The sequence below is a fragment of the Pseudophryne corroboree genome, chromosome 6 (genome assembly GCF_028390025.1).
Source record: "Pseudophryne corroboree isolate aPseCor3 chromosome 6, aPseCor3.hap2, whole genome shotgun sequence".
NCBI classification, from domain to species: Eukaryota; Metazoa; Chordata; class Amphibia; order Anura; family Myobatrachidae; genus Pseudophryne; species Pseudophryne corroboree.
Window position 1 is genome coordinate 74554642 of NC_086449.1, and position 21740 is coordinate 74576381.

The 21740-nt window shown below is 48.3% G+C and overlaps 1 protein-coding gene across 1 annotated transcript in view; it reads right to left on the reverse strand.

Moving 5' to 3' along the window:
- Positions 1-487: 487 nt before the first annotated feature.
- RTBDN (retbindin) overlaps positions 488-21740 on the reverse strand; it is a 38901-nt gene continuing 17648 nt past the window's right edge. Inside the window, exons 3-6 of the mRNA XM_063931191.1 lie at positions 16088-16157; positions 15872-16000; positions 3590-3677; positions 488-1090 (exon numbers count right to left, since the gene is read on the reverse strand). Coding sequence (XP_063787261.1) covers positions 815-1090; positions 3590-3677; positions 15872-16000; positions 16088-16157 — 563 coding nt within the window. The 3' untranslated portion in view covers positions 488-814. The remainder of the gene's footprint in view (positions 1091-3589; positions 3678-15871; positions 16001-16087; positions 16158-21740) is intronic.

The window sequence follows — 21740 nt, forward strand, 5'->3', positions numbered from 1 at the left end:
GGTTGGTGATCCAGGGCCAAATTAAAATAAATAAATAAACTATATATATATATATATATATGTGTGTGTGTGTGTGTGTGTGTGTGTGTATATATGTATATGTGTATATATATATATATATATATATATATATATATATATATATATATATAATATATATTATTATTTTTATTTATTTTTTATGGTCAAAGTGATGGGCAAAACCAGTGCTGGTGACTGCAAATCAGAAACACAACTGTCCCCTGCCACATAACTGAACCGAAGGATGACAGCTAGGCACAGTTTACTTAATTAAATTATTTTTTTCTAAATATATCCATAATTAACTTTTATCCTAGGGGTGCTGTGAAAAACAATGCAGTACACTTATAATACACGATTCTTTGATATTGTTACCTAGTGTGGCCGGCCCACGATCTAGGCTCTACGCCTATAGAGTAACCCTTCATATGTTTACCAGATGAAATCAGCCTGGCAGAAACAGGAGTCACATAAATGAATGGGTTTATTTTCAGGCCTGTTTGATAACAGTACAGACTAGTACTTTCATTATAGAATTCTGCTTCCCACCAAACCTTTTCTAATTACTGACACTTCCTGCTCACTGGGTGGACGGGTACATTACAGAGCAGTTGCATGAAAGGTTAGTGGCCGGGCTTGTGCTTGCGGAGACATCTGTCTTGGTCAGTTGTCTCAACTTTGGTAACAATCGTCGGGTAAAGAGAAGCAATTAGGGGGATGGGTTGCGGGAGGAAATGGCTTATCAGAGGAAAGAGGTTGGTCAGAGCATACGTAACAAAATGTCCTCTATCCTTTACGCCCCATTGCCACTGCCACTCCCATCCACTTCGATTTGGACACTCCTCTTGCGCAAAGCTCTTCTCACCCTATTGTGTGAGACTTTGTGAGGATAGCACTTCTCTGGATATCCTGATGACCCCTCCTGGGTGGAGTCTAGATCTGCATGGGTGGGGTTCTGTTCAAGACCCAGCCCCTTCTCTGGCGGAGTGATGCAAATGCAGTCCTCAGTCATGGCTACAAATGTGTGTTTCCAGACGGTGTCGCACAACTGTTGTCCTGATCCAAACTTCTGTAAGAGAATCATTAAGGATATTAAGTCATCGCGACACAATCAGCGATTCCATCACTCACCAGGAAACAGAGTTTTGGTGTTCCTGTTACAGGCAGCTTATTGAGCGGTGGCATTTAGCGGAGTAAAGAATGCTACGAGAGAGAATATGGGCTTCCCTATCTCATAGGTGCTAACTGTGCTTTATACTTCCCTCTCCAGGGTCCATAGGTATCCACAGGGATAACATTGGGGCATGCAGGTGGAGACAAGGAAAAGCACTTATTATTTAAATAAAGAAGTATTAAACTTGCGCTGTATTTTCAGTCAAACGTTCAAGCAACTTAAACATGTTGAAACTAATTTTTACAGTAACTGCTGTCAAAGACAGTTGTTGGTCAGTGTTTTCTTATGGAACTGTGTCTCTACCATTGTTCCTGAACCACAAGAGCAGTGGTTCCCCAAATTTTGTTCTACAGGTTCCCCACCACTGAAGTAGTGATGTCGTCATAGAAGCATAACTTGGCTGTCAGACCCACTCGCCCATCGCACCTGGATACTTACCTGGTTTGCATATATAAATGTGTCCTGTTAGCAGCTTCATTATATGCCACAACTTACAGTGTTCAATTGACGTCTACGCTCAGTAAAGATATGGTATAATTATGTAGAATGGAAAATTCATGAAAATGAATTTGCTGTCCGTACAAATCGCCATGACACCATGAAGCCCCGTTTAACAGACGACTGTAAAGTTTCGCTTCCTGAAGATCATCACTATACTGTAACAGGACCCTGTATTTAGGTACATCTTATCGCAGAGAGAAGTCTCACGGTTGCTTTCAGAACAGCCTGAGATCCAGGGAGCAGATCTAAATTAGGTTGTTGTAAGTGCAGCTGTGCGTTCCATCACATCCAACAGGTTCTGCATTGGAGGAGAATCTGGTGTTTGGAACCTGGGGAGCCAACTCCCCAGAACTATTTAATGAATAGTGTTTCATTCCTGTGGCCTGGAACATAGTACTCCTGCTAAGAATTCTGCGAGGGACCTACTTTTCTGCTATGTTCTTATGTACTTTGGGAAGGTTGGCCACAAATGCATACCTTACACCAGGGATGTGCAAGCTGTGGCCTGCCACTTGCTGTAGAACTTCATCTCCCAGCATTTCCTCTCCTCTCCAGAACCCAATTAAAACTCACACTTCGAAAACACTCACCCAGTACTCTCCTATTAACGTCTTGTCTTATCTCCTTTCACACTCCCACCTCGCCGCCTCTCCTCCCAACTGATTATCTCCTCACACTCCTGCCTCCAAGAGTCTGCCTGTGCTGCTCCCTCCCACTGGAACTCTCTCCCTTTCCCAATCAGAATCTCCACCTCTATACAAAATTTCAAACGGGCTCTCAGGTCCCACTTCCTAATCCAAACCATCCTGCTCTCATATTAACCCTCTGTCCCATGCTCACTCTCTACCCCATCTGTGTTACACCTGTCTATTTGCCCCTCTCTTTTAGAATGTAATCTCTAGCGAGAAGCGTCCGCTTCCCTCACTTATTCCAACTACCCTTACTGCCAGCAACGGAACCAAGCCTTCGGGTTCTGCTGTCCCGCTGCTGATTTGGCTCTAATGACTGATGATATAGCAATGTTTATAAACCTTGTCACAAGAAACTTTGGGTCGATTGAACCTTGCTCCTTTGTCTCTCATACAGGATTAATGGCAGAAGCTTCATTATAAACATTTAGCTTTCTATGGCAAATACTATGCCTATTTTTTAACTGATACCTCTGTGTCCCTGACTTCAGGTCGTTACTGTGCACCTTATACACTGTACATTTCCCATTATTCTCCATTGGGTAGGGATTTGGTCACCAGAGCTGTTTCAGCTGAGCAGCAGTGGATGGATCTGTGCTGGGTAGTAATGACCCGTAGTGTCCAGAAGGTGAAGTGGTCAGGGACTCTTTACTTTGATAGGATAAAAGGTCCTTTGCCAGAAATTATTCCAATAAGGTAAGAGGATGAGTGGTCCACCCCACCCCTAGGATGGGATAAGTGTGTCTGGCATAAGGATTGCGGTAGGATAATGGGATCATTCGGGCCTGGGACACAATTTGGGTGAGATTATATCAATAATTCCTACGGCTGTGACAGTCGGGCATTTGGCAGAGGCTGGCTCTGACTCATTACAGCCCAGGGTTCCGTCACCAGCCTGCCTGCACACAGGTGAACCAGGGAGCATGTTGAGCCAGTTAGAATTAAACCATCAAAGTGTTTTAAAAAAACAAACAAAAAACCACAAACTCCCCTGTAAGGTAAATCATACAGGAGGATATTTATCAAAGCTTGGAGATAAAGTACCAACCATTCAACGTCTGGCATTTTTCAAACACAGCCTGTAACCTAGCAGTTAGGAACTGATTGGTTGGTGCTTTATCTCTCTCCAAGGGTTGACACATATCCCCACAATGTAAATGACACGCAGTGGACAGTAACAATTACAGGGAACTCCCAGACTCACCTGTGCGTATGTGATGCATCCTTTGCTGCAGTTCTTGACGGAGGTTATGCACCCGGAACATATTAAGTCTTCTCTGCAAGCATCAAACCTGCCACGACAAGAGACCTTATTGCAGATAGCATTCATGTCTCTGCTAAAAACACTAAGGGCCTGATTCAGACCTGATCGCTCTTGTGCGAATTTGCAAGGTGGCCGATTATAGATTGACTGCGCAGGCCAAACGGCAAAAGAAATCAGCGTCCGTTTTTGATAGCTATGCATACGCAGGTTGATTGACAGGTAGCCGGCATTTGGGGGGTGGTAACTGGCCGTTTTCTGGGAGTGTTGGAAAAAACGCAGGCGTTCCCAAGCGGTTTCAGGGCAAGTGTGTGACGCCAGCTTCGGCCCACTCAGCCTGTTTGTATTGCACTTGCAGGAGCAAGTCCTGAGCTACACACAGACTGCAAAAATCATTCGATGGTGAGTGAGTTGCGAACGGATTTGTAGCTGGCCGGTGTTTGCAAAGCTTTTCGCACAGTGTACGCAAACTTGCACGGGGCGGATTTTCACTCTGGGAGGCGACTATCCGATCGCACACCTGCAAATTCGCATAGGAGCGATCAGGTCTGAATTAGGCCCTGAAACCCATATTTGTGTGCTATAAAATACAGGCTTACATACTGTCAGGGCAGCGACACCCTATGCCAGGCATGTCCAAACTGTGGCCCTCCAGCTGTTGTGAAACTACATATCCCAGCATGCCCTTGCTGTCAGAGAATGCTAAAGCTGTGTCAGGGCATGCTGGGATGTGTAGTTTCACAACAGCTGGAGGGCCGCAGTTTGGACATGCCTGCCCTATGCTTTAAGGCTTCTCGCAAGTTGCAGTAGACGCTGGTTGTGTGTGAGGTACGATGTGTGCCTCATTAGCAACTTACATGTGGTAAATGTTGTGCTGCTGTTCCACTTCTGTCATGCTAATCTCAGAGGGACAAGAAACTATTTTCTGCTCACCTTACACAGGCATTACTATTCACTGCATTGGTATGTGGTCATGGCAAATAGTCATAGGGGCAGATGTATTAACCTGGACAAGGCATAAGGAAGTGACAAACCAGTGATATGTGCAAGGTGATAAACACACCAGCCAATCAGCTCCTAACTGTTAGTTTACATATTGGAGCTGATTGGCTGGTGCCTTTATCACCTTGCACTTATCACTGGTTTATCACTTCCTTATGCCTTCTCCAGGTTAATACATCTGCCCCATTGTTAGTTATGACCCTAACTTTGCCGGGTTGAGAACAGCCTACCCACAGCTCCAGCCATAAGGGTTTATATGTGCAAAATGTGTGCATTGGCATTGTGACTTTGCAGAGGGAAGCCACGTAAGATACGTTTTGCAAACTGGCGTGCTACTCACTCTGTGTCATTCCCATAGTTTGTAAGAGTTTGCACTGGTAACGTAAGTAATGCACTGTTTAGCTGCTACGTTCATCTATCCCCTAGAAAACAAGTACTATAGGCACTCACGCCTTAAAAAGCAACCAGCAATTCATGGATCATTGTGAAAAGAACGGGAGGTACGCTCAAGTAGGTCACTAATGCGCCCAGGGCCTGCACCCACCACCGCACATGTGATGTCACACATCATAAATAGGTAGCCGGGATCAGGAAGCTTGGGTTGGTGGCTGTCCAGGCTGCAGGATGCTATGTCAGGCACACGACAAGCTCAGACAGGTGCCACTGGATCAGTGATGGTGCTAGCCCCACGGCCTCGTCTATGGGGTGGTGGTACCGTTCGTACACCCTAGCTCTGTGTAGGTTGCTATGGTATATTGGGGGCAGGATGTGGCTTTTTCATAATGTAAGCACCCACACAGGGGAATCCGCACGGCCTCAGGGAGCCAGCTCAGATGTTACACCAGAGCTAAGGGACCATTACCCACACCACTGCCTCAGTGACTTGGACCCAGATTTTCAAGCCTTGGAGAGTGGTAAATTGCACAGTGATAAAGTATCAACCAATCGGCTCCCAACTGCTATTTCTCTGACGTCCTAGTGGATGCTGGGAACTCCGTAAGGACCATGGGGAATAGCGGCTCCGCAGGAGACTGGGCACAAAAAGAAAGCTTTAGGACTACCTGTTGTGCACTGGCTCCTCCCCCCATGACCCTCCTCCAAGCCTCAGTTAGAATTTTGTGCCCGACCGAGCTGGGTGCAATCTAGGGGGCTCTCCTGAGCTTCTTTGAAAAAGTTAGTTTTAGGTTTTTTATTTTCAGTGAGACCTGCTGGCAACAGGCTCACTGCATCGAGGGACTAAGGGGAGAAGAAGCGAACCTGCCTGCTTGCAGCCAGCTTGGGCTTCTTAGGCTACTGGACACCATTAGCTCCAGAGGAACCGAACACAGGCCCAGCCTCGGAGTCCGGTCCCAGAGCCGCGCCGCCGGCCCCCTTACAGAGCCAGAAGCAAGAAGAGGTCCGGAAAATCGGCGGCAGAAGACATCAGTCTTCACCAAGGTAGCGCACAGCACTGCAGCTGTGCGCCATTGCTCCTCAGGCACACTTCACACTCCGGTCACTGAGGGTGCAGGGCGCTGGGGGGGGCCGGGCCGGGCCCTGAGCAGCAATATAAACACCTTGGCTGGCAAAAATACATCACATATAACCCCCAGGGCTATATGGATGTATATTAACCCCTGCCAGATTCCAGAAAAAAGCAGGAGAGAAGTCCGCCAAGAAGGGGGCGGAGCCTATCTCCTCAGCACACTGGCGCCATTTTCCCTCACAGCTCCATTGGAGGGAAGCTCCCTGGCTCTCCCCTGCAGTTAATACACTACAGAAAGGGTTAAAAAGAGAGGGGGGGGGCACAATTTAGGCGCAGTACACAAATATATGCAGCTATAAGGGAAAACACTTTTTCATAGGTGCTATCCCTGTGATATATAGCGCCCTGGTGTGTGCTGGCATACTCTCCCTCTGTCTCCCCAAAGGGCTTTGTGGGGTCCTGTCCTCTATCAGAGCATTCCCTGTGTGTGTGCTGTGTGTCGGTACGGCTGTGTCGACAGGTATGTGGAGGATAATGAGGTGGAGGCGGAGCAAATGCCTGTAAATATGTTGTCACCCCCTGCGGGGTCGACACCGGGGTGGTTGAACTTATGGAAGGATTACGTGAAAGTGTCAACTCCTTACATAAAAGGTCGACGACACGGAACAGCCGGCTACTCAGCTTGTGCCTGTTCCAGCGTCTCAAATGTCATGGGGGGCTTTAAAATCGCCCGCTACCTCAGATAACAGACACAGATGTCGACACGGATACTGACTCCAGTGTCGACATCGATGAGACTGGTGTACCCTCCAAATAGGTCCACCCGTTACAGGATTGAGGCAATGAAAAATGTATTACACATTTATGATTATACCCCAGGTACCACATAAAAGGGTATTGTGTTTGGTGAGAGAAAACTATTAGTAGTTTTTCCTGCATCTGAGAAATTAAATGAGGTGTGTGAGGAAGAGTGGTCTTCCCCCGGTAAGAAATTGATAATTTCTACAACTGTTATTGGCAGCGTACCCTTTCCCGCCAGAGGATAGGTCACGCGGGGAAACACCCCATAGGGTAGATACAGCGCTTACACGCTTATCAGAAAAGGTGGCACTACCGTCTCCGGATACGGCCGCCCTGAAGGAGCCTGCTGATAGAAAGCAGGAGGTTACCCTATAAGATATGGTCACACACTAGGGCATTATATTGCGACCAGCCGTTGCTTCGGCATGGATGTGCAGTGCTCCCGCTGCGTGGTCAGATTCCCTGTCGGAAAATAACTATGGATAGGGACAATATTTTGCTGAAAATAGAGCATATAAAAGACGTGGTCTTATACATGCGTGATGCTCAGAGGGATATTTGCCGGCTGGCATCAAAAATAAGCGCTAGGTCCATTGCCGCCAGACGGGGGTTATGGACTTGACAATGGTCAGGCGATGCCGACTCGAATCGGCACATGGAAGTTGCCCTATAAGGGGGTAAAACTGTTTGGGGATAGTTTTTCAGACCTCGTTTCCACAGCTACTGCTGGGAAATCGATTTTTTTGCCACAGGCTACCCCACAACAAAAGAAAGCACCGTATCATCAAGTACAGTCCTTTCGGCCCCAGAAAAGCAAGAGGGCTAGAGGCTCATCCTTTCTGCCGAGAGGCAAAGGTAGAGGAAAAAGCTGCAACACACAGCTAGTTACCAAGAGCAGAAGTCCTCCCTGCGTCCGGTAGGTCCACAGCATGGTGCTGGGGCTGCTCAGGCGGGCCCGGGTACGGTGGGGGCCCGTCTCAGATATTTCAGCGGACAGTGGGCTCTCTCACATGGATCCCTGGGTCCTTCAAGCAGGATCTCGGGGGTACAGGCTGGAGTTCGAGACGTTCTTCCCCCCGCCGTTTCCTAAAATCTGCCTTACCGGCACCTCCCTCTGCCAGGGAGTTGGTGTTGGTGGATATTCAACACTATAATCACAACAAGTGATTGTCAAGGTACCCCTCCTTCAGCAAGGAAGGGGTTACTATTCCACAGTGGTTGTGGTACCGAACTGGTTCAGTGAGACCCATCTTGAAATTAAAATACTTGAACTTTTATATCAGAAGATTCAAGTTCAAGATGGAATCGCTCAGGGCGGTTATTACGCGCCTGGACGAGGGGGATTACAGGGTCTCCCTGGACATCAAGGATGCGTACCTGCATGTCCCCATTGACCCCCCTCACCAGGAGTACCTCAGAAATGTGGTACAGGACTGTCACTATCAGTTCCAGACGCGGCCGTTGGAGTTGTCCACGGCACCGAAGGTCTTTACCTAGGTAATGGCCGAAGTGACGATACTCCTTCGCAAGAAGGAAGTTTTTATTATCCCGTACTTGGACGATCTCCTGATAAAGGCGAGGTCCAAAGAACAGTTGGTAGTGGGGGTAGCAGAAGTGCTACAACAGCACGACTGGATTCTCAATATTCCAAAGTCACAGCTGGTCCCGACGACACGTCTTCTGTTCCTGGGAATGTTTCTGAACGCAGACCAGAAAAGAGTGTTTCTTCCAGTGGGAAAAGCCGAGGAGTTGTCATCTCTAGTCAGAGACATCCTAAAACCAGGACAGGTGTCGGTACATCAATGAACACGAGTCCTGGGGAAAATGGTAGCTTCGTACGAAGCATAATTCCATTCGGAAGACTCCACGCAAGGACGTTCCAGTGGGACCTGTGGGACTAATGGTCCGGGTCCCATCTACAGATACAACAGCGGATAACCCTGTCAGCAAGAAACAGGGTGTCGCTGCTGTGGTGGCTGCAGAGGGCTCATCTACTAGAGGGCCGCAGATTCGGAATACAGGACTGGGTCCTGGTGACCACGGATGCCAGCCTTCGGGGCTGGGGTGCAGTCACACACGGAAGAAATTTCCAAGGAGATTTCGCTTCACATAAATATTCTGCAGCTAAGGGCCATTTACAATACCCTAAGCCAAGCAAGGCCCCTGCTTCAGAACCAGCCAGTACTGATCCAATCAGACGACATCACGGCGGTCGCCCATGTAAACAGACAGGGCGGCACAAGAAGCAGGATGGCGATGGCAGAAGCCACAAGGATTCTCCGATGGGCGACCTACACCCAGGAGAATGGGGACTTCATCCAGAAGTTTTCCAAATGCGGGTAAACCGTTGGGAATGACCACGGGTGGACATGATGGCGTCCCGCCTCAACAAGATATGGCGCCAGGTCAAGGGACCCTCAGGCGATCGCTGGGGACGCTCTAGTGACACCATGGGTGTACCAGTCGGTTTATGTGTCTCCTCCTCTACCTCTCATACCCAAGGTACTGAGAATAATAAGAAGGCGAGGAGTGAAAACCATACTCTGGGTTCCGGATTGGCCATGAAGAGCTTGGTACCCGGAACTTCAAGAGATGCTGGCAGAGGACCCTTGGCCTCTGCCGCTCAGACAAGACCTGCTGCAGCAGGGACCCTGTCTGTTCCAAGACTTACCGCGGCTGCGTTTGACGGCATGGCGGTAGAACACCGGATCCTAAAGGAAAAGGGTATTCCGAAGGAAGTCATCCCTACCCTGATCATAGCCAGGAAGGATGTCACCGCAAGACATTATCGCCGCGTTTGGCGAAGATTTGTTGCTTGGTGGGAGGCCATGAAGGCCCCGACGGGGGAATTTCAACTATGTCGATTCCTGCACTTCCTGCAAGCAGGGGTGACGTTTGGGCCTCAAATTGGGGTCCATCAAGGTCCAGATTTCGGCTCTGTCGAATTTCTTCCAGAAAGAACTGGCTTCACTGCCTGAAGTTCAGACTTTGGTTAAAGGAGTACTACATATTCAGCCTCCTTTTTGTGCCTCCTGTGGCACTTTTTGGATCTCAACGTGGTGTTGGATTTCCTAAAGTCGCATGGGTAGAGCCACTTAAAACCATGGAGCTAAAGTATCTCGCGTGGAAAGTGGTCATGCTGTTGGCCTTGGCCAGGCGTGTGTCAGAATTGGCGGCTTTGTCATGTAAAAGGCCTTATCTGATTTTCTATATGGAGAGGGCAGAGTTGAGGACTCGTCCTCAGTTTCTCCCGAAGGTGGTCTCAGGTTTTCACTTGAACCAACCTATTGTGGTGCCTGCGGCTACTGGGGACTTGGAGGATTCCAAGTTGCTGGACGTAATCAGGGCCCTGAAAATTTTATTTTTCCAGGACGGCTGGAGTCAGGAAAACTGACTCGCTGTTTATCCTGATGGCACCCAATAAGCTGGGTGCTCCTGCTTCTAAGCAGTCTATTGCGCGCTGGATTTGTAGCACTATTCAGCTGGCGCATTTTGCGGTAGGATTACCGCAGCCTAAATCAATAAAAGCCCATTCCACAAGGACGGTGGGCTCATCTTGGGCGGCTGCCCGAGGGGTCTCGCTTTACAACTTTGCCGAGCAGCTACTTGGTCAGGGGCAAACACGTTTGCAAAATTCTATGAATTTGATACCCTGGCTGAGGAGGACCTGGAGTTCTCTCATTCGGTGCTGCAGAGTCATCCGCACTCTCCCGCCCGTTTGGGAGCTTTGGTATTATACCCATGGTCCTTACGGAGTTCCCAGCATCCACTAGGACGTCAGAGAAAATAAGAATTTACTTACCGATAATTCTATTTCTCGTAGTCCGTAGTGGATGCTGGGCGCCCATCCCAAGTGCGGATTGTCTGCAATACTTGTACATAGTTATTGTTAACTAATCGGGTTCTTGTTGTGAGCCATCTCTTCAGAGGCTCCTCTGTTATCATGCTGTTAACTGGGTTTCATATCACAAGTTGTACGATGTGATTGGTGTGGCTGGTATGAGTCTTACCCGGGATTCAAAATCCTTCCTTATTGTGTACGCTCGTCCGGGCACAGTGTCCTAACTGAGGCTTGGAGGGGGGTTGTGAAGGGAGGAGCCAGTGCACACCAGGTAGTCCTAAAGCTTTCTTTTTGTGCCCAGTCTCCTGCGGAGCCGCTATTCCCCATGGTCCTTACGGAGTTCCCAGCATCCACTACGGACTACGAGAAATAGAATTATCGGTAAGTAAATTCTTATTTTTTCGAACACAGCCTGTAACATGGTTGGTACTTTATCACTGTGAAAATGATAACTCTCCAAGGCTTGATAAATAAGTGACTACGGCAGTGGATTCCAAACTTTTTTGAATCACAGCGCCCTAAAATATCAGAATTTTTTCACGGCACCCCTAGGCCAAAAATTTCTTATTGAGAAATTTAGAAAGAAATATTACATTAAGTAGATCGCGTTTATATGTCATCCTTAGGGTCAGTTGTGTGGTGAGAGGCAGATTTGCTTCTGTTTGGCCATATATTTTATGACTGGCAGCCACCAGCACTGGTTTTGCCTATTATATTGACCATGAATAATTTGAATTGGTCCTGGACCACCAACCCAGGGCACCCCTGCAAGTGTCCCGAGGCACCCCAGGGAGCCACAGCACACAGTTTGGGAACCTCTGGATTAAGGGGTCTATTTACTAAGCCTTGGATGGAGATAAAGTCGCTGGAGATAGGAGCTGATTGGCTGGTACTTTATCTCCATCCAAGGTTTAGTAAATAGACCCCTAAGGGGGCTATTTGTGAAGCAGTGAAAAGAGTAGAGAAGTGAGCCTCTGGAGAAGTTGCCCATGGCAACCAATCAGCTGCTCCTTACAATTGTATAGTATGCAAATTATAAATGTTACTTCAATGGTGATTGGTTGCCATGGACAACTTCTCCACTGGCTCACTTCACACTTCTCACTGCTTCATGAATAGACCCCTAAGGTGGGAGTTTTTTAAGAACTGGTGATGTTGCCCATAGCAACCAATCAGATTCTATTTAACATTTATCTAGCTGCTTCTTGAAGATAATAGAATTTGACTGGTTGCTATGGGCAAGATCACAAGGTCAAAGAAAAACTCCCACCTTAGTAAATTTACCCCCGTGTCTCTCAAACTTGGACTGAGGGGGTGATTCAGACCCGATCGCACGCTGCCTTTTTTCGCAGCCGTGCGATCGGGTCTGTACTGCGCATGCGTAAGGGCCGCAATGCGCAGGCGCATTGGTCGCTGGCGATGGAAGTTGCCTAGCAGCGACGAAAAGCGAAGAACGCGTTCGCAGCGGCTAACACAAGAAGATTGACAGAGGCCGTCCGGGGGTGTCAATGCGCCGTTTTCTGGGAGTGTCGAAGAAAACGCAGGCGTGGCCTGCCATTTACAGGGAGGGTTCCTGACATCAGCTACAGCATGGATCTTCGTAGCGGCTGAGTAAGTCTTGAGCTGTGCAGAGACTGCATAAACATTTTGCTTGTGTAGCTCTCTGCAGAGCCGATCGCACCCCTGCAAAGCTCTTACCCCCTCCCCAGGCAGGCGGTGATTACCTGGTCGCAGCAGTGCAAAAAATAGCCTGCGTGCGACCAGGTCTGAATTAGGCCCCGAGTTGGGAACCTCTGCAACAGATCATCACAATCTGATTGAATTAATACATTTTGGACCCATTTACATTTGTGATCAAATTATTCTCCAATCACATTGCGCTCTGTATGGCTAGTACTAGACATGTTGACTTTCCTATGTTTTGTTTACAGCACAGTCCGAAGGGATGAAACCATCTAAATAGGACCCGGGGTTGTAACATACAAGCATTAATTTGGACAACATCGGTGAGCGACTGCAGAGTAATTTAAGTGTGGTTATCTCCATACTAATTGATAAGCACAAGCCTTACCGGTGTAACACCCCCTTACTTTAAATATACCCTGATGCAGAGCTGTACGCAAGTGGGTTTTACGGGCAGATCCTGCAAGGGTTTTTGCTCCGAGCTTGTGCTGGAACTGAGCATACGTGACCCGTAATCTCATTTGTACTTGTGGTGTAGGGCTTCACTGGGCGGTAACAGGACGTTCACCATATGCAATACTCAGTGGAGGCATATTGTGCAATTGCGGGCTAGGTGGAGTTGTGCATATGCATATACATACGCCTGTTCATAGATTTTTTTTGCAATATGAGAAGAGAAGAGGAGTGGTGCAATGGCGTTCCAACTATGGTGGAGGGTGTGAAACCAAGCGTCGGTCCAATCGCTGAGCTACTTTAAACTATCTCCCGGCAAGCAAAGCTGGTGCAATTTCACTCTACCCACAATGGGAATATCCAATTGGCTGCGTGATTTTTGCTGGGGGGAAAAAAACTGCTATCATGACCAATTTGTTAAAACAAAAGTTAAATCAAAAGTTAAAAAAAAATGATAAAAAGCAAACTGATTTGGGGCTAATTTGAGGCCCCTTAAAAATGAAAAAAACAAACTAACCCGTAACTCTCACCTTCATTGTTTAAAACAACTGTCCCAGCCATATAACACCCCATATACCTGTCCCACATCTTTTAACTGGTTCCGGTATGAATGGTCGACCATGTTATGGTCGACAGTCATTAGGTCGACATTGGCATGGTCGACATGGACAAATGGTCGACACATGAAATGGTCGACACGCGGAAGGCCGACACATGAAAAGGTCAACATGAGGTTTTTTTACTTTTTTGGTGTCGTTTTTTGCGTAAAGTGACGGGGAACCCCAATTAGTGCACCGAGTCCCCTCGCATGGCTCGCTTCGCTCGCCATGCTTCGGGAAAAGTGCCGCGCTCTGCTACCGCTGCGCTCGGCACAGATTACCTTCCCAATCGTAGTCCACGTGGATCGTAAAGTATGGAAAAGTTCCCCAAAAGAAAATTTTTGGGGAAAACTCATGTCGACCTTTTCACGAGTCGACCATTTTTATGTGTCGACCATGTGAATGTTGACCAATAGTGGTCGACCTAATGACTGTCGACCATAACATGGTCGACCATCCAAACGGATACCCTTTTAACCCATTATCTTGCACATTCCAGAATTTCACCCCAATAATGACATGTAATTATTGGCCCAATTAAGCTAACTGACATCTTCCAATCGCCTATTTAGTCATTAGGGGAGGTGTTCAAGGGGTTCTGAATTAAGGAACCTATTCAGCAGAACACGGTGTGTGCCGCCGTAGTGCACATGCGCACACGTGGGTATGCGATCGCTTCTTACTTATGTGAATGCCTCTGCCTGATTGACAGGCAGAGGTGTTCGCAGGCGGTATGGTTTGGCGGGTGTGGTGTTGGAAATGGGAGGGGTTCAGGGGCAACCGCGTGACGTCACACGGCCGCAGCGACTCAACAAATGGCTGCCCTGTGCCTGCCATCGCAGCCAGGCGGCATCCACAAATCAGCACTGTGATCGCAATTGGATTGCAATCGCATTGCTGCAGGGTATTTGCATGCTGAGCAGCCTTGCGCTGTGCTGAGCGGCGCCCAGCATGCGATCGCAGACAGTTGCAGTTTTGCTAAATTAGCAAAACTGCAACTGAAGCTGAATAAGGTCCCAAGTCCCGACATTTTTACCTTAAAATAGGGAATTTCCCTGACTTTGCATCTGCTCTGAAGCCGACTTTGCATCTGCTCTGAAGCCGACTTTGCATCTGCTCTGAAGCTGAGAGAAAAGAACCTGTGGTCATTTCTATAGAACCGATCATGGCTAAAATTCTTGCGTCTAATTAAATATCAAAAACCCAGCTTAAAATTTTGCGCACTGTGGGGAAAAAAGTTTAGCGCATTAATACCCCTTTTCCACTTCCTCTAAAACGTGATAACCCGGGTCACAGCTCAGTGGAAAAGGGTTAATCCGGGTCCAGTGACCAGTGATGCCAGTCCTGCTAGCTTGCGTGATTGGTCCGGGGCAGGACCTGGATTAAGGGGCATTGTAAACGGATGTCCTGGCTCCTGTTTACAGCATGGGGAAATCCACAATGGGGACGTTGCTGCTTCCTGCAGCGCTGACACATCCAGGGGTGGTGCCAGTGACATCAGGGGGCAGAGCCGGAGTGTCTACTGCTGCTGAGAAACGGCTCCGACTCGGAAACAAAGCCGCGTTGGATTGGGTTCAGTCCCGGGTCTGACTCAGTTTGGAACTGTGTTCCAAATCTATCTTGGGTCAGACTCAGGATTTAGGCGGAAAAGAGGCATTAGTTAGATTGTCCCTTAATGCCCTCCTCCCGTTGGCTATATTCTGTTTACAAGCACTGTCAATATACAGTATATCATGCCCAAAATGTAGGGACCATATACTGTATATGTACGCAATTAAGTCTAGACACAATCGCTTATATTTGTACAGCTTTTTTTCTTCTCTTTTTTTTTTAATTAAAACACCTTTATTTTTTATTAAAGCACCTATTAATTGCACGCTATGGAAGTCATCTTGTGGGCCGAACCAATATCTTAGAGAAAACCGATTATCAGTGTAAAGGGACCAATGACCTCTCCGTGTGCCTGATTTAGAAGTGCATGCAGACCGCGTTACCCCGAGTGTACGCACTAAGGCGCTGTTGTGTACGACTCGAGAAATGGCATGGCAAAGCAATTAGCATTCATGGCCTGTGACCTCAACCGAACACAAAAAAAGTCAGTCCCATGGGCGTGTTATGGGAATGCCGGGGGCGTGTCAGAAGCACAGACGCTGCCGCAGAGGCCATGATCGGTGCAAGTGTCAATGGTGCACGTGAGTGTGCCCAGTTGCTAAGAGTGGGCGTCTCCTGACCTGCACATTCAGACGCACATTAGCACACCAGAGGACGGCTGAAACTGGCATTTGCACGTTATCGCGCCTCTGGCAACAGGCACTACGGTGCCGGGTGCACCTTAAAGCAGTATTCTAGGTTGGTACCATATTACAAAAAAGTAGCCTTACCAGTCATCACAGAACTTGTTGCACAGGGGCAGCTCGTGTACTCCAGCAACTGTTTTGGGGTGGCCCCACTTAGCAATGTGGGGAGAACAGAGGTACATGCATTGCACCCGGCTCAGATACTCCTCACACCTGAGACAAAAGACATGAAATACGTCAGGTTCTTCTCATCATAAGGTATTCGTACATGTGAAGGGCAGAACAGCTGGGTTACCTTACCTTGGACTGGGGGGTCCACATCCGTCCCATGGGAAGGGGGGATCTATTTGATCCTGAGAACAGCAAGAATCTGGGAGTTGGAGAGAATAAGAGACACGAATGTGAGCTTCTGATACGATAACCTGGGCGCACAGATGAGTTCTGCATTAGACGCAAACTGGAATCTTGCACCTGGCATATGGGACTTAAGTACGAAAGGTCTTTGTTGATGTGCATCTCTGCTCCTCTACTATTTTAAGTTTACATGTAAACATATCTGACTCTGAGGTGGGGGGTGGCGGGGGTTCTGTATGAAACCTTGGAGAAAGAACCAACCAATCAGAATGTAACTAATTTTTCAAACACAAACTGTTTGTTTGTTTGTTTGTTTGTTTGATTGTTTCTCTCTCCAAGGTTGGAAACATCTCCCCCTGAAAAAGGTTCAAGTTTCAACTGAAAACACGGGCACAATTTATGAACAGTGCAACTAATTGTACACAGTTTGCATTACTATGCGGGGCATATGGATTGGTATCCGTTCAGATGGTCGACCATTTTATGGTCGACAGTCACTAGGTCGACCACTATTGGTCGACATTGACATGCTCGACATGGGCACATGGTCGACACATGAAAGGTCGACACATGAAAAGGTCGACATGAGGTTTTTTAACTTTTCTCTTGCGTCCTAGAGGATGCTGGGGACTCCGTAAGGACCATGGGGTATAGACTGGCTCCGCAGGAGATAGGGCACCTAAAAAGAACTTTGACTATGGGTGTGCACTGGCTCCTCCCTCTATGCCCCTCCTCCAGACCTCAGTTAGATTCTGTGCCCAGAGGAGAAAGGGTGCACTGCAGAGAGCTCTCCAGAGTTTTCTGTTTTAAAAGAATTTTGTTAGGTTTTTTATTTTCAGGGAGTCCTGTTGGCAACAGGCTCCCTGCATCGTGGGACTGGGGAGAGAGAAGCAGGGCTGGCTTTACGGTTGGGCTCTGTTTCTAGGCTACTGGACACCATTAGCTCCAGAGGGTGTCGGAACACAGGTCTCACCTGGGGTTCGTCCCGGAGCCGCGCCGCCGTCCTCCTCACAGATGCCGAAGATAGAAGCCGGGTGAGTATGAGAAGGCAGAAGACATCAGGCGGCAGAAGACATCAGATCTTCATGAGGTAAGGCCATTGCTCCCACTATACACACACAGAGCAGCACTGAAGGGTGCAGGGCGCTGGGGGGGGGGGCGCCCTGGGCAGCAATATTTCTCACTTCTGGCCATGTTAAGATGGATTAGGCTGCGGAGGCAGTAAATCCAAGAATCCCCCGCCATTTTAATAAAAAAAGCACTGGGACCGAAGCCCGCCGGCGGGGCTTGATCCTCAGCACTAACCAGCGCCATTTTCTCCACAGAAGCTGCATGCTGAACGCTGGCTCCCTGGTCTCTCCCCTGCTGAACTTCACAGGCTGGAAAAAAGAGGAGGGGGGCACATTGGCGACGCAGTGAGTGGGAATTGGAATATTATTATATAAAAAAGCGCTATCTGGTCATATTTTTCCACAGTGTTGGCATACTCTCTCTCTCTCTCCTAAAGGCCTGGTTGGGGTTTTGTCCCCTTGTAAATAATCCCTGTGTGTGTGGGGTGTCGGTACGTGGTGTCGACATGTCTGAAGCGGAAGGCTTCTCCAAGGAGGAGGTGGAGCAAATGAGTGGTGTGTCCCTGTCTGTTGTGCCGACTCCGGAATGGATGGACATGTGGCATATGTTGAATGCAAGTGTGGCATCTTTACATAAAAGGCTTGATAAGGCTGAATTAGGGGGGACATCAGGGGGTCAATCCTCGGATTGGACCGACTCACAGGGCCCGTCGGGGTCTCAAAAGCTCCCTTAACACAAGACACTACTACCGACACGGATTCTGATTCCAGTGTCGACTATGACGAAGTAAAATTGCACCCTAGGGTGACTAAAACCATTCAGTGTATGATTGTGGCAATAAGGGATGTGTTGCATATTGAGGATGAACCCTCGGTCCCCGACACAAGGGTACACATGTTTAAGGAAAAGAAACAGATTATTAATTTTCCCACATCTCATGAATTAAATGATTTCTTTGGAAAAGCTTGGGAGACTCCGGAAAAGAGACCGCAGATCCCCAAAAGAATTTATATGGCATACCCCTTCACTAAGCAGGACAGGGAGATTTGGGAATCACCCCCCACTGTGGACAAGGCCCTGACGCGCTTGTCCAAGAAAGTGGCGCTACAGTCTCCTGACACAGCGGCCCTTAAGGACCCTGCAGATCGCAGGCAAGAAACTACCTTAAAGTGTATTTATTCTCATACGGGTGCTGTGCTAAGACCGACAATTGCGTCGGCATGGGTGTGTAGCGCAATTGCAGCTTGGACAGATGAGCTGACAGATCAATTTGATAATATGGATATAAGGATACTATATTCTTAACTCTAGCCCATATTAAAGACGCAGTCTTATTTATGAGGGATGCTCAAAGGGACATTGGATTGCTAGCTTCTAGGGCCAATGCCATGGCTATCTCGGCGAGAAGATCCTTATGGACTCGCCAATGGACGGGTGATGCGGATTCCAAAAAACACGTACTACCCTATAAGGGTGAGGTATTGTTTGGGGATGGGCTGACGGACCTGGTTTCCACAGCTACAGCAGGTAAATCAAATTTTTTACCATATATTCCCCAACAGCAAAAGAAAGTAATACCCTATCAGATGCAGTCCTTTCGGTCGCACAAGTCCAGAAGAGGTCGGGGATCCTCTTTCCTCGCCAGAGGTAATGGCAGAGGCAAAAGAGCACCTTCGGCAGGTGCCCAGGACCAAAAGTCCTCCCCGGCTGCTCCAAAACCCACAGCATGATGCTGGGGCTCCCCTGAGGGAGTCCGCACCGGTGAGGGCACGTCTTCGACTTTTCAGTCAGACCTGGGTCAGATCAGACCTGAATCCCTGGGTGTTGGAAATAGTTTCCCAGGGGTACAAACTGGAATTCGAAGAGGTGCCCCCGCGCCGATTTTTCAAATCGGCCCTACCAGCTTCCACATCGGAAAGGGATGTAGTGTTAGCTGCAATTCAAACGCTGTGTATACAGCAAGTGATAATCAAGGTTCCCCTGCACCAGCAGGGAAGAGGTTACTACTCAACCCTATTTGTGGTCCCGAAACCGGCCGGTTCGGTCAGACCTATTTTGAATCTGAAATCCCTAAACCTGTACATAAAAAGATTCAAATTCAAAATGGAATCATTCAGAGCGATAATAGCCAACATGGAGGAGGGGGAGTTTATGGTGTCTCTGGACATAAAGGATGCGTACCTTCATGTCCCCATATACAGTATGCCCCCCATCAGGAATACCTGAGATTCGCTGTACAGGATTGTCATTACCAATTTCAGACGTTGCCGTTTGGACTTTCCACGGCCCCGAGGATTTTCACCAAGATAATGGCGGAAATGATGGTGGTCCTGCGCAAGCATGGAGTCACAATTATTCCATACTTGGACGATCTCCTGATAAAAGCGAGATCAAGGGAGAAATTGCTGAGCAGTGTGGCGCTCTCTCTGGGAGTGCTCCAGCAACACGGTTGGATTTTAAATCTACCGAAGTCACAGTTGATTCCGACAACTCGACTACCGTTCCTAGGTATGATACTGGATACGGAACAAATGAAGGTCTTCCTCCCAATAGAGAAAGCCCAGGACATCCAGAACATGGTCAGAGACCTGCTAAAACCGAAAAGGGTGTCAGTTCACCAATGCACTCGAGTTCTGGGAAAAATGGTAGCGGCCTACAAGGCCATTCCCTTCGGAAGGTTCCATGCAAGGACTTTTCAATGGGACCTTCTGGACAAGTGGACCGGGTCCCATCTGCACTTACATCGGAAAATAACTCTGTCCCCAGGGGCCAGTGTGTCTCTCCTGTGGTGGTTGCAAAGTGCTCACCTGCTGGAGGGTCGCCGGTTTGAAATTAAGGACTGGATCCTGGTTACCACGGACGCGAGCCTCCGAGGATGGGGAGCGGTCACACAGGAAAAAATTTTTCAGGGACTTTGGTCAGACTAGGAGTCCTGTCTACACATCAATGTGTTGGAACTCAGGGCCATTTACAACGGCCTTCGACAAGCGGAGAGTCTTCTTCGAAACCTTCCGGTTCTGATTCAATCAGACAATGTCACAGCAGTGGCTAATGTGAACCGCCAAGGCGGGACAAGAAGCAGAGTCGCGATGGCGGAAGCCACCAGGATTCTTTCGCTGGGCAGAAAATCATGTAAGCGCTCTGTCGGCTGTCTTCATTCCGAGAGTGGACAACTGGGAAGCAGACTTCGTCAGCAGACACGATCTCCATCCAGGAGAGTGGGGACTTCATCAAGAAGTCTTTGCAGACATAACACGTCTTTGGGGAACTCCTCAAATAGACATAATGGCGTCACGCCTCAACAAAAAGCTTCAGAGGTATTGTGCCAGGTCTCGGGACCCTCAGGCAGTGGCAGTAGATGCTCTGATAACACCGTGGGTGTTCAAATCGGTCTACGTGTTTCCTCCTCTTCCTCTCATCACAAAAGTGTTGAGGATCATAAGGCAAAGAAGAGTACAGACGATACGCGTTGTCCCAGACTGGCCTCGAAGGGCCTGGTACTCAGATCTACAAGAGATGCTCACAGGAGATCCCTGGCCTCTTCCTCTGAGGGAAGACCTGTTGCAACAGGGGCCCTGTGTATTTCAGGACTTACCGCGGTTACGTTTGACGGCATGGCGGTTGAACGCCGAATCCTAGCGAAAAAGGGGATTCCGGAAGAGGTCATCCCTACTTTAATAAAGGCTAGGAAGGAGGTGACGGTTAAGCATTATCACCGTATCTGGCGAAAGTATGTGTCTTGGTGTGAGACCAAGAATGCACCTACGGAAGATTTTCATCTGGGTCGTTTTCTCCACTTCCTACAGACAGGAGTTGATATGGGCCTGAAATTAGGCTCTGTTAAGGTTCAGATTTCGGCCCCCTCGATTTTCTTTCAGAAGGAATTGGCTTCTCTTCCAGAAGCCCAGACGTTTGTAAAGGGAGTGCTACACATCCAGCCTCCTTTTGTGCCTCCAGTGGCACCGTGGGACCTCAACGTGGTGTTGCAGTTCCTAAAATCATACTGGTTTGAACCGCTTAACAAGGTTGAGTTGAAATCTCTTACTTGGAAGGTGGTCATGTTGTTGGCCTTGGCATCAGTAAGGCGAGTATCAGAATTGGCGGCTTTGTCACACAAAAGCCCCTACTTGATTTTTCATGTGGATCGAGCTGAATTGAGGACACGTCCGCAATTTTTGCCTAAGGTGGTTTCTTCATTCCATGTGAATCAACCTATTGTGGTGCCTGTGGCTACAAGTGACCTGGAGGATTCCAGATCCCTGGACGTAGTCAGGGCCTTAAAGATTTATGTAGCCAGGACGGCTAGAATTAGGAAAACAGAGGCTCTGTTTGTCCTGTATGCGGCCAATAAGATTGGCGCACCTGCTTCGAAGCAGACTATTGCTCGCTGGATCTGTAATACGATTCAGCACGCTCACTCTACGGCTGGATTGCCGGTACCAAATTCGGTAAAGGCCCATTCCACTAGGAAGGTGGGCTCTTCTTGGGCGGCTGCCTGAGGCGTCTCGGCATTACAACTTTGCCGAGC